The sequence below is a fragment of the Apteryx rowi genome, unplaced genomic scaffold (genome assembly GCF_003343035.1).
Source record: "Apteryx rowi isolate R43461 unplaced genomic scaffold, aptRow1 scaffold_183, whole genome shotgun sequence".
NCBI classification, from domain to species: Eukaryota; Metazoa; Chordata; class Aves; order Apterygiformes; family Apterygidae; genus Apteryx; species Apteryx rowi.
Window position 1 is genome coordinate 1,301,510 of NW_020448119.1, and position 13,759 is coordinate 1,315,268.

Sequence of the window (13,759 nt, forward strand, 5' to 3'; positions counted from 1 at the left end):
TCACTACTGAAAAAAAGCACCTTAAATCCATATAACTTCTTTTTAAACAAGTGGTTTAAAGTCTGGTCACCATCTAACAAGTATTGAGCAACACACATCTTACAAAAATTTTGAAACAAAATTTAAAGCAGAAACTATGTCTATTGAAAACTGTGTTTTAAAGAAGAAGAATTACAGAAAGGCGTACTCACCACCTTCCATCTTTCTTTGACCAAGATTCCCACACTGAGGATGTCTGGCTGCTCCCCTCCTCCACTCATTGCAGCTTGCTGGCGTGATGGAGCTGCTAGGCGAAGTCTACGTCAGAACAAACCGTCCAGGTCCCACGAGCGGCTTCCATTTAACCAGAGGCTGCAGAAACACAGAGCAGAGCAGACGACCTCAGGGACTAACACAACGACATGGCTTACAGAAACAGTGCTGTTTCTTACTTAGCATGGCTCCCATAATGACTTAGGTCAGAATTACAGCCAAAGAACTTCCAATTAACAAACTTCCTGTAACATACAGAAAAAAATCCAAGCATCTTTTCCCATATTCTTTTAACCTGCTCTATCTCAAACCAATGGATCCAACCTCAAAATAATACTAATGAATAAAAAAAATTTTCTGAATATATTGTCAGGAAGAATATGCTGGCAGTTTCAAATTATTGTAACTCACAATTAAATGTAGAGTTAACATTTAATAATATTATTTTAAAAATCCAAACAACTAATACATTTATAATTAATAATTAAATAATAATTGATAGTGATACATAATAGTAGGTTCAAAATATTAACCTCAATCACAAAATTAAAAATACATAGTCGAAATTTTAATTTATTGCACTGCATACTAATTATTTCATATTTTACAGCTAGTATTACTTATCATTAAATATATCTGAAAGTATAATTTCACTGATTTATGTAAGGGTGCAATTAGCTAAAGGGAAAAAAATCTTGTCTTGGATAATTTAATCAGTTTAATCCTTTAATTTCTGGGCTTTTCGTAATCATCTCTAAATCAGATTTTATATAGCAATATAAAGTTTGCATCTTGGAGATCAGTCCATCTGTAATTGCTCCCATTAGTGTCTATTACAACGAATTAAAGCAGTATTTCAATTGTTTGCTATGAGCTTTTCTATAAGCATACGTTTTTGTTACACCGGTTTAATTATTCAAGTGCAGCTCTTCATACAAGCTCTCTTATCCAATGGTATGAAACTCCCAAAGTGTCTTTGCCTTGGTTTGTTTCAATCACTTGCAAAATAGCACAAACTAGAAGTGAAAGCCTCTTATCCCTGAAACAGTGTACAAGTGGTATACAACACTGTATTGTATAAAAATGATATTCAAACAGGGTGTATATCTCCTCTGAAATTTTTAACATAATTATACTCTTGAATTTGGAAAGCACCAGCTATCAAAATCTTCTAGAGCAAATAATGATACTCTAAATACTAAAGGACTTCTGTACAATGACAGAGAATATTTCCATCATTTTGAATAGATCGCTTCAGTTCAAAAAAGCTGTGTTCAAAGCTGAGACCCTAACTGGGGATCTGAAATAGGAGGAAAACCTCTGAAAACTACACGTAATGAGTTAAAATCTACTTGTTTTAAAATATCACAGAAGTAGTGTCTGGAAGAAAAAAACTTCATTTCATTATTGATGCAAAAGATGTTATCTTTAAAGTCAGGTAGTTTTAAGCCTGATTTTATGCTTTGATATAATGTCCCAACGCAAACAGGAAATGCAAAGTTATCTTTCCCTAATAAAATAATAATTGCAATATATCTGTTCTTATTTTATTATTGATTTTTAATTTTGATTCAAAAGAAAATTCAAATAAATCTTGAATAAAACAATGAACAGATACTAAATAAAATAATACTCTTTCTCTTTTCTTGGAATATGAAAATGCAAAAAATTCCATCTTTTAGAAGGTGGTAAGTCATTTAACTACTTAAATGTATATTTCTCATTAGCTAAAGAAAGCACAAAATCAACATTAAGAACATTTTTGATTCTGACTCGGACTGTCTTAATGGTCTAATGGACTAATAAAGTCTAAATGGACTAATAAAGAGTCCACTTCTCTTCAAGTAGAAAAGAGAACAAAATATGAACTATTTGCAAATTCAGGATTTGTTCTGCTGGCATTTATTTGGAGAGAACAGGGAGCTAAAAAATAAAAACGTGCATGTTTAATAATGTTCAGATTTGTACAAATTCTTTTCATTCTATGAGACAGTTTCTTTAGAAGCTTAAAATCAAGTGGGAACTTTGCAAACTCTCCACCCTTTTAGCAGGTCTGGCCATGAACAGCTCAGCAAGCAGGTTTAGAAATAGCCTGAAATTACCACAGGCTCCCCCTCCGCCCTCCTGCAGACCTACAGTCCCTCCTTGTCCTTTCCTTTCCCAGTTTTTAAGGGATTTTCCTACAGGACAGTTCCATATGTGTTTTAAAAGAGAGATATAAAATCTCCTAAGTGACAAAAAAGCCTTTTCAGTATCCATTTTGCTATCCACTCTAAATAATGAATACCTACAAAAATATGCAAACACACCTTTGGATATACTTTTATAAGCAATAAGAAAATCCTAGGCTGGCAAACAGTCCTGCTTCAGTTGTAAATTCTGACATTTAAAGCAACTCCAAACAAATAAGAACCCCCTGGAGAAAAATTAATCTGGATTAGCTGAGAATCTAAATTTATACCAAATTAGTCAGACTGGGTTAAATCCCTGTAAGAATACATTCATTCAGAATACGTAGCCTTAATTGGTTTAATTCAAATGAATGAAGGGAAACTAAATTAAGATTGTGTATTCTGAGTAAGAGTGTCCACACACAGATTTAATGAAGTTGAGCTAAACCAATTTAAATTCTGCCAGTGCTAGTAAATTCTTTCCTGTAGATAAGGTCAAAATTTGAAAATAGAGCTATAGCCATTAGTGTTAACATTCTAACATTACTAACCACTGACTGTAATTACCAGCCTTTTAAACAGAATTAATAACACAGTCAAAAACAAAATAGGTCAAAAAGAGAATGAAACAGCACTAATGAAGGGACAAAGGTCTATGAAAACTACTGAAATTAGATGTTACAGCATGTTCAGTGATTCTTCCATTTGCTCAAAATTTTGCCTACCCTTCCACGATCTGCCAGTTATATCAGGTAAGTGATGACCCTTGAACTGATATCCTTGAACTTGATATTTACACTTCAAATTGCAATTTATAGTCACAGCTCTGATAAACATTTCTGGGAGCTACTCATTCAAGGAGTCTCGACCATATTGAGAGATCGTCGGTAACCAGCACTGAATGCAATGTTACGATACATGTACCCACACAACCATACAATGATACATGTGCCCACCACAACCATACACTTTGAGACTTATCATACAAGTATTATAGTGCTGTAGATAACATCATCTAGACGGCCAGGATAACAGAATCTAATTCCTTGTTAAATCTCTTTTCATCCTATCTCATTATAAAGCAATAAAGTGTTTGACATCATCAGTCTCTGGTAGTCAAAAGATCAAAAAACCCAGGACACGTGAAGCAATCATGCACAGGGGGCAAAAGTTCTCTCCTGAGCCCTGAGGGAAAGGTGCTCACTTTCTGAAGCACAAGAATCAACAGCAAGCACTGCTTTACTTAAGAAATCAAGCTTTATACAAGCATGTTGAGGTTAATTTGGACAATTCTGTTTTCTTCAGGATCCGGAAGAAAGGAGCCTGAGGATTCAGTCACAGATTTCAAGGCCAGAGGGCCTCCTCTGATCTTCTAGGCTGAACTTCTACCCATACAGGCTACAAAACTTCACCCCCTTAGTGAATTGATGCATGCACTTGAGATGTAAGGTCCCAAACGATGAAGCACCCAGTATCTTCTCCGGCAGTACGTTCCAGTAAGTACTTTCCCTCACAGTTAGCATGAATGGTTTTGTTTCAAGGTTTCATCTGCCTAATTTCAGTTTCTCACCACAGGATTTTGTCATACTTTCGGAAACCAAATTCCATTCCCAGTAATTTTACCTCATATAAGCATCTAAATGCAGGGATCAAATCATTTTTTTTAACCTGCTCTAAATTAATAAATTAACCTTCAAGTCTTCCCTTATAAACCTTATTTTCTATTCCATGACTCATTTATGTGGTCCTCCTTTGAACTCCCTCTCCTGGCTTCACAACCATCTTATAGTGTGGACAGCAACCTTGAATTACACTCAATCATACCAACACTTAATACGGAGAACAGATCAATTTTCTCTTTCATCATGATAATAGCCTTATTTCCCTAACTGAAGTGTAAAGCCTTTTTATACTTTTGCTAAATCAGAAGTATATCAGATGCTTATTCACCTACATGTTTACACTCAGGCACTGTTAGAGAATATGATTTTTTTTTAATCTTTATTCATAGTCCATAATAGATTGATTTTCATTGCTTTGATGTGTACTCTAATAACATCAGCAGAGTGGAACAGAAAATCTGTTAGAGTTATTAAAGTGTTGCAGTGGATAAATGTCTTGATATTCCTTATCTAATAACAGGAAACGTATTCTGGTGGGTGCAATTTAAGTTATGATTACCTTCCTTCTTCAAATCCATATGGAACAAAACTACTTTTTTGGAGAAGACTACATTTTAAGATAAAGGACTTTTTGGACAGATGTATATAGGCATTCTTTAGGGGGTAAAGCTCAGGACTAAACTGAAACTGAAACTTCTTTGAATTTTAGGAGACTTGAATTCATATTCTTTGGACTCATTCTAAATTTTATAGTTGAATAAAACATTCATAAAAATACAGGTATTCCCACTTATATTACTGAAATATGGTCACATGTTGTTTTCAATGTAGCAGTTTATCAGCTTACAATGCTACTAAACAATTTAAGAAGGCTCCAGTGCATTCTGCATCCCACTGAGGCAAAGGAATAGTAAATGACATACAGTTAAGGCGCAAGCTTTCCCTCGTTCATTCAACAGACAAACACTTCAGCACTGCAGTTCTACAGGTGGCATTAAGGTCATTTTCTGTCCAATTAATTTTTCTTTATAATTCTCCTAAACAAGTAGCAAACATTTTAACAGCAACATCTCTCATAAAATTATATTATATATTCGTTGACTCATCAGTTTCCCTAGCAGACCAATTTATGTCAAGAGAAAAAACTGGTAAGATAACAGAATTATCACAATTAAAGGTGATTAGCCCTTTGGCAAATCTATTTCCAGGTGACAGTTCCTGAAACAATTCAGACAACATGAGCACAGACTGTGGTCCATAATATAAGCCTTCCAGTGTCTCAGAATTGATCACAGTATAATATGACTAGTTAAAGGGGGGTTAGCACTTGCATCCCAAATTTAGTATTGTGCAAATAGCTTTTATTATATAAAACTCTTCTACTTATTTAAACTGCTTTTAATTACACATCACCTCCCCCAAAGACTTCTTTAATTTAGCACATCCAAGTACACTAAAAGATTATATGCTATTAGACAACCACAATGCAAAACTTTCAGAAAATACAAGTTGAATTCCCAAAAGCTGATTGTAGATAAGCATGTAAAGACAATCATTCCACGTAATTTGTGTGCATACACATATGCATATGTATGAATGTGTATACATACATATACAGACACATATGCATTTCTTTAGAGATGGCCCTAAACTGAAACTAAATCTGCTTACCAGCTTTTATAGATGTTTAAAACTAGATCTAAGGTTGAGAAAGTAGCACAGGCAATTTTGGCTGAATGCAGATACTGTAAGTTTCAGGACACAGCATGTAAGGACAGAAGATTACCTCTGTTCCACAAAAAGGAAAAATGCATGTCCTATTGCCTTCCCTGTGGAATAATATCAACATATTGCTATTAGAAACTCTCTCTGCTTATTAGGAATTCTGTCTGGCTGCCTTCAGTTCATTCAAGCATTCAATAAAATAACTAGAATCTACCAAAGTTGCTTTCCACTTCTGTACTTTCTACCTTTGAGTAAAAGACAGACTTAAAAGAACAAAGTCAAGCTTAACAAGTCAGTATAAAGAGAAAAATCAGGGCAGGAAATTTTCAAAGGTTCTAATTCCATAACATTTATGATGAAGTCCAGTTCCTTAGGCAGGCTAAGAATCATTATCAAATTGTAAATTCTAAGACCAAAAGGAATTTCAAGTGTGTCTATTTGAACTTCCAAACTATCAAGCTATCCTATACTTATAATCTGAATATTTTCATTAGATGCTGGGGGTCCTCAACATCACTGAAAAATTGTTATTCAAAGTGTCAAAGAGAAAACTGAATGTAAGACCTTGACATAAATTTCCAAATGTACTGGTTGTGAAGAAAACCTTCAAAACAAAACAAGAACACATACACATAACCAATGCCATTTTACCTTTTCCTGCCTCAACCTCTTTGGTGCCAAAATCCTCATTGCCTTTTGCAGATTCCAGGTGTGAAAAACTCCCAACTGTCTTGTCTTCTGCTGCCAGAGTCTAGTTCCCCTTCTGGCAACTTCTGCACTTACAGTTATGTTGTTATTACAAAAGTGGCAACATTTTCTCAGTTTGAAGACAAAGTTAAATACATAACATTTAGTTTCAAAGTAACAGCCCTATTTTAAAACCATATATTTCAAGCTACCACACTGTTTCCAATTTGCAGCAGAATTTAGCACCAAAATGTTACAAAAACCCAAGTGAGGCAAAGTCCATGGAAGGAATATAGTATCTTTTACTAAACCAGCTGATACAGATGGCAAAAACATAGAAGTTTTAGGCACAGGAACCCTTCTTCAATTCCGAAATAGACGGAGCAACCCTAAAATTAAATTTAACTTGGAAGCAATTGCACCAAACTTCATTATGTTTCTTGATTAAACTAACTGGGATAAAAGGTAGTTCATACCTTGCAATAAGGAAAAGGGAGCTGTGGGGCATGCATGTGAGAAGGGGTAGATTATAGGGTCGTGGTTCCTTTGAGAAACACAGGATGTAATTTATTAGCTACGGAAAATCAGAAATTTTTGATTGAGAAGAATTATAATGTATCACAAAACAAAAACTATTCAATCTACAATATTTTTGCCACTGTATTTTTCAGCTGAGTGAGTTAATTTTCTAATTCAATTTGTCACACAATTGTACAAAGATGCATGTCAGAACAAGGGAAAGAATGAAAGTTAGCTTCTACGGACAGGGAAAAGTCTGGACTATTTTTGTGGTGCTTTCAACTTGAATTGGTTGTTGAACTACAACCTCAGGGGTGAAGTCCTTAACACTGGAAAAAGTAGAAACTTAACCCTGGGTGAGAGGTAAACTTCATTTCAAATAACATTAAAGTATTCTCAATTCTTTCATAACTCAGGGTGAGTTCCAAATCAAAAAGACATATATGAAACCTTATTAATTGCCCTGAAATCCACAAAGAAAAAAACAGAAGTATCATTTATTAAAAATAAAGCCATACTGCTGTGTCTTAGATCTGCTGTAACTGTTGTGATATATACAACAAACCTAAATGGAACTGTAAGAGTATTCTTCTCTATTATAAGACCATTACCTGTTATGAAAGTTTTCTTCAAATAAACTATTTATCTGGTTTCTTACATGAAGTAAAAAGTATTTTTAAGCACACAAATGGAAAGTCAGTTCTGCAATTGCCTAAATTATACAGAGTTACAATAATTGTTTTTAGAGATCTTTGTAAAGTTTGCAACACAGACATTAAGTGATATTGAAGTGTGGTTTGAACACCGATACAAAGACAGCTTCAAACCAAACAATTAAGATATTTTGAATGGTGACATAGTAATATAACAATATCAACCTATTCAGAGTTAGGATCTATCAGTGAAATAAAAATCCTTGTTTCTGATGTTCTGAAATGTTGGGATAGCCAGTTATCTTCTTGGGATACACTTAGAATATGCTTAGAATAATGATACGTTACCATGAATATCACTAACTTTAGATACCAACGAATAACACAAATTTATCTTTTCAGATGCTCCAAAGTATAGCCCTCTCCACTGTTACTATCTCTTTATTTCTATTACATGATAAATCAATTTTCTCAGTAAGGAAACACATAAACATCCAGCCTAGGCAAGCAAAGCCCAACTACAGCAAGCAAAAAGGCAAACGATATACTGCTCTGAAGAATTTCTTCCAAACCTTACCCTTATTGTTGGCCATAGATGTGCAGCAAGTTACAGAGGAAAAAACTGCTGCTAAGGACTGTGTGCAAGAACAATGCAAGGGCACATATGCAACTAACTTCTATTAACTTCTGAATGCTAAATTTAATCAAGAAAAGTTCAGAGTAAGCTCTGAATATAAGTGGGAATAACTCTGTTTTAGTTTTCTTGAAAATATGAAAATTCAGAGAAACTCTGGTGAGATGATCAGATAGATGAGCTGTGATTAGCAAAATGCTATCCATGCASCATTCAGATAACCAACCAGGCTGACAATGGTAGACAAACAGCCCAGGTGACGGACCAGAAGACTATATTCACTGTACTGTGCCCAGTCTGTAGTACCACGCATGAAGTGATCTGGACCTCAGTAACTCTTCCTATGCCAGTTGATAAAACACATCAAAAAAATCAGTTTTGTCCAGTAATTTTTAACTCATATACAGTGAATAAGGCCTGATAGCTTGCCAAGCCGAAAAACAACAGAATAAGGTTTTTTCCCCCTATAATGTCTAATCGCTTAGTATCCTTATCTTAAGTTGGAATCTGTTGCAGTAGTTGTGACAAAGAGAGGCTATTGGCTGTCCACACATAAGTACTCCTTCTCCTTCAATACCTGAAGACAGTAGTTCTCCTTTTTGCCAATGTGTGAAACGAGGCCAGTAACTGCTACAGCAAGCAAGATGACTCCAAAAAAGCCTAGCTGACAGCAAGATGGAGTCTGAGTGAGCCCACGCAGTGCAGGAGGTCTACCAACCCATGACAGGCTTTGGCCTCCTTGATGAGGGAAATGCACAGTGCCATCCTGCCACACAATGCAGCAATCCCTGAAAGGGTTAAGGAGGAAAGATGCACCATCACATTACGGTTTATGCAGGTGATGCCCCAGTATATCCAAGGAGAACTGTACTTCCCAGCAGTACATCAACAATGCTAGAGAAGTTAGGCAGAAAGAGAAGATGAAAAAACACAGAGGGAAAGAAGCACTCCAGTGTTGACCACTCATAACAAGACTAATTCAGCACTCATGTCAATACCCCCAGCATCACCAGGAGACAACAGCTGTGCAGGTGAGAAGCTGTAAACAGTCAAATGACACTGAAAGGTGAGAAATGGCTTGGTGCTTGGCTATGTTGGAAGAAGCTGGCACTATGGCAGCTAAAACAAACATACAACAAGCTATTTCCAGCAGAAGATCACAAGATATTATTTTATCCTCAATTTGAACTGGTTCCAGAGAGGCTCTCTATTACTTGATAACACAATATTCCACAAAGATCACAAAGACTCAGGCTACCTCAAATCTAGAAGCACAGTCCAGAAAAAAAAAGGAGATGGGTAACTCATCCAGGACTGACTGACCAGTCCACCCCTGAAAAACATTCACAACGGGAATCTTTAGGGGTACCAGGGTTACAATCAAACAATATGACTTGGCCAGAGCATCCACTTGCTTTGTAGCTGTAGCTGCAGGAGGCCTTCATCATGTCTTCAAGCAGCAATGACTGAAACTTGAGCAGAAGTCCTTAAAGGCTTGAAATGAGAGACCGATACTAAAAAACTGAAAGGGAACTTTGGTAAAAGCATTTAAAGTTAGGACAAATTCCAAAAATATCAACTTAATTTGCAGCAGAAAAAAAATAGGTTAGACAGTAGGGGGGTAGATAGCATGGACAGTTAATCACAAGAACAGACAGACTGAGCTGGACGAAGGAGTTTGGGCTAGGTGGCTCTTGTCTCTGACTGCTGCCCATAACAGATGCCTAGGTAAGAATACAAGGACATAGAAAGCATTAAATGATACTTTCTCAGAATACTTTTTGAGGATATAGGGATCCGGGAAACCAAAACTTCCTGAGACAAAGATGGTGTCTTAGTATTCAAGATTTTTCATCTATGAGTTTGTCAGATCTTTTTTGAACCCAGGAAAGCTTTTAGCATCCATAACACTGTATTGCAAGTATATCACAACTTAACTCCATGTTGTTTGAAGAAGTACATCATCTTCTTTGTTTTGAATTGCCTTCTGCTGGTTACATTTGAAGTTTGCTAGCCCTTGTACAGGAACGTAGAGTTTACAATTATTCCCTTTCAATCTTACTCAAGGAATACACTGCTACCATACCCCCACAGTCATCTCTTCACCTACTTAGTCTTTCAGAGATTTTCCACTATTATTGTTGCCCTTCTGTGTGCTTTTCCAGTTCTATTATATTCCTTTTGACATGTGGAGACCAGCACTGTCACTAGGCACTGACCTGCTATTTTCAGAGGACCTGCAAGATCTCATTCTGGGGAGGTAGCCCATCACTATGTAAATTTCCAAATTGTTTTTCCCTACATGTATTGCTTTATGATAGTTTTCATCTACGGTTATCCAACCAATTAGTGTTGTATAGTCTTTCTGCAGCTCTTCCCTGTCTGTCCTCATCTTTACCCTCATTTTTACCTAACCTAAATACCCTCATATCATCAACAAACTTCGACTCTTCAGTATTTGCATCTCTTCCAGATCATTCGTGAATACATAGTATAGCACAGACAGTTACTCTTTTTTAGGCTGATGAGTTTTAACTTTTCAGGTTCAATATTTACATTTTTAATTCAGGTTCTATCAAAATATTTTATTTTAGCACAAATTATTCACATACAGAAAACCTGAATCATGATCTTCCATCTGGATCATTAATAGTTCTGCTTTCAAATTTTGGAATGGATTCCTTGGACATCTAAACAACATCCTTCTTCAAAAGACCATTATTCAGCATGTGACATAATTCATGGCCACATTTTTAGCAATACTGCTTGACCGTATCTCCCATTTCTGTTTTATTTTGGTCTTGCAGACCAAATGGTCTCTCTAATGAAGACCAAGCAGAAAGCACAGAGCAAAGCATACAATATCAATTAAGAAAGACTTGAAAAGGATCACAGAAAAAGCCAACATGAGTGAAAAGCAGGAGAATTTGTAAATAGCAAAAAAGCACCCTTCAAAAAGTCAAAGTCATGTCCAAATAGGGAAAATGAAAGAAATGGTAAGCTAAAGCAAGTGCAAAGGTATAATAGGGACAAGACAAAAAAGACTAATAAAGAAAAATAAAAGACATGAAAACTAATAATAAATCGTTCTTCAGACATCAGGAACAGAAAGCGTACCAGAGAATATGTAGGGCCAATATATGGTCAGGGTATAAGAGGAGCATTCAGAGAAGATAAGACTGTAAGAAAGAAACTCAGTGGAATTTTTGCACCTGTGTTGACTGTGGAAGAAAATGAGAAAGATACCCAGGAAGAAACATTTCTTTTTGTAAATACATCAGAAAATTTGTCTTAAATTGAAGTGACTGTATTAAAGATTAGGGAATAAATAAAACAAAATGAAAAGTAGTAAGTTATCAGTATCAGATGGTAGTCATCCAACCAATTTAAAGAAACTTATGGATGGAATAGCTGATCTATTAATTATGGTATATAACCTCTCACTTATAATTGCTTTGGCACATTGGAATGTGGCTAACATTGCCAACTTTTAAAAATGGTTAGATGGGACATCCAGGAAGCTGTAGGCCTGGAAGACCAATATCTGTACCAAGAAAATTAGTAGAAACTGTAAAGAGTAGAATAGAATCACTGAAAAATTGGATAGAAGTGATACAGTTGAGGAGATAAGATGGCTTTGGTAAAACAAAGTCCCATCTTCCAAATCTACAGGAATATTTTAAAGAGGTCAACATTCACGTGGATAAGAGTAATCCAAACAATGTCTATTTGGATTCCTAAAAGGTATTTGACAAAGTATTTTTAAAGAAACTAAGCAGGCATGCCATAAGAGAAAAAGTTCTTTACGTGGAAAACAGCTGGGTAAAAGATAGGAAACAGAAGGATTGAACAGTCAGTTCACATAGTGTGAAGAGGTCACTAGGAGAGTTCTGCAAGGAACAGGTTATGATATGTGCAGCTCAATGTTTTCATAAATAACCTGGAAAACAGGGCAAGAGATTAGTTAACAAAGGTGGCAGATGGTACTATGCGACTCAGAGTTTAAGGGGGGAGGGAAAAAAAAAAAAAAAGGACAACTGAAGAACTGTTGAATTACCTTATGATACTGAATAACTGGGCAATAAAACGGTAGGCGAGATTATGTGCAAATAAACGTAAAATGATGCACATAGGAAAAAATGATCCTAACTTTTCATTAAAAAAAAAAGATGGACTGTTAGCAATCAGGAACAAGATCTTAGTACTATGATATACAGTTACAAAAAATGGCAGCTTAACACTCAATAGCAGTCAAAACGACAAAGAATTAGAAGGACAAAACAGAGGACGACATGGAGAACATGTTGCAGTATATATATCCGTGGGTTCACTGATATCTTGAATGCTGCATGCAATTCTAGTCTTCTCTATCTCAAAAAAAAAAAAAAAAAAAAAGGTTCAGAAAATGGAACAAGATAACCAGAGATACAGAATAATTTCAGCAGCCAGGCTTAGAATAAACACAAAACATGAGTTCTTCATGGATTAGTAGCTAACCTGTGCAACTTTTTGCCAATGGATGTTCTGGATGCTAACAGTTTACAAAAGTTCAAGGAGACACTGGACAGCTACATGGAATAGTAATCTATTAAGGCTTACTAAAAATACATATTAACTATACCTGGCTCAGGAAGCCCCTGAGTAGAAAATGAAGCTTGGAAAAGCACTAGAGGAAAGTATCACGTATCTTTTCTTTGTTCTCATACTTTTCCCTAGGCATCCACTTTTGGACACAAGATACCAGCCTCCTAGATGAACCTTCGGTCTGATCCAGAGTGGCCATTGTTACGTTCATGCATTATGCTCAAGAAGAGGGATAGAGGACAGAGAAATTCTCCTCCCTGTAACACAATAAAGCCAAATGAGCTGAATTAACAAGGTGTGATTTGAATTAAATTCTTGTCCACAATCTTTTTGTCAGTTATTTCCAAGAAGCACCGATTCTAAACCTGTTGACTAACACACTAGCTGTTGTGGGAATGATGATGGAAAGCAAACCATTCCACTCAAGTAACCTCTTTTTTCTGGCATTTCTGCAAGGCTGTTATTTTGAAAAAATAAACAAAGAAAACAAACAAACAAAAAACTTGTCTGCAGCAAAAGTTCAGGACCTCCTAGTACAATTTGCCTATTACTTCAGTGTCATTTTTCCAGATGTTGTCCCTTCCTTTTTATACTGGGTTTACTCTCGTGTCTCAACTTTTCTATTCTTAGTACTTTCCCCATCAATTGATATACTTCCTACTCTCTCCATCACCAGGCTTCTCATTCAAATTCAGATTTTCACATGCATATTAGTAATATCACTATTACTGTAAGCTTGAATTCTGCCTCTAATGAAGGTGCATCAAATCACTCTGCAGACTGCAATGAAATGATATTGATTTAGTAACTTACACAGGCTTGCTACTTGAAACGATATTCCGTATTTACTTGTGTTTTCTTACTTATGATTGAAGTGGAATAATCCTTTTTAAATTTGGTACCATTACATAG

The 13,759-nt window shown here is 35.7% G+C and overlaps 1 protein-coding gene across 1 annotated transcript in view; it reads right to left on the reverse strand.

Annotated features, from left to right (window-relative positions):
* The window catches only part of TTBK2 (tau tubulin kinase 2), a 96,622-nt gene extending 83,530 nt beyond the window's left edge, over positions 1 to 13,092 (reverse strand). Inside the window, exons 1-2 of the mRNA XM_026061686.1 lie at positions 12,885 to 13,092; positions 192 to 351 (exon numbers count right to left, since the gene is read on the reverse strand). Coding sequence (XP_025917471.1) covers positions 192 to 260 — 69 coding nt within the window. The 5' untranslated portion in view covers positions 261 to 351; positions 12,885 to 13,092. The remainder of the gene's footprint in view (positions 1 to 191; positions 352 to 12,884) is intronic.
* Positions 13,093 to 13,759: the final 667 nt, after the last annotated feature.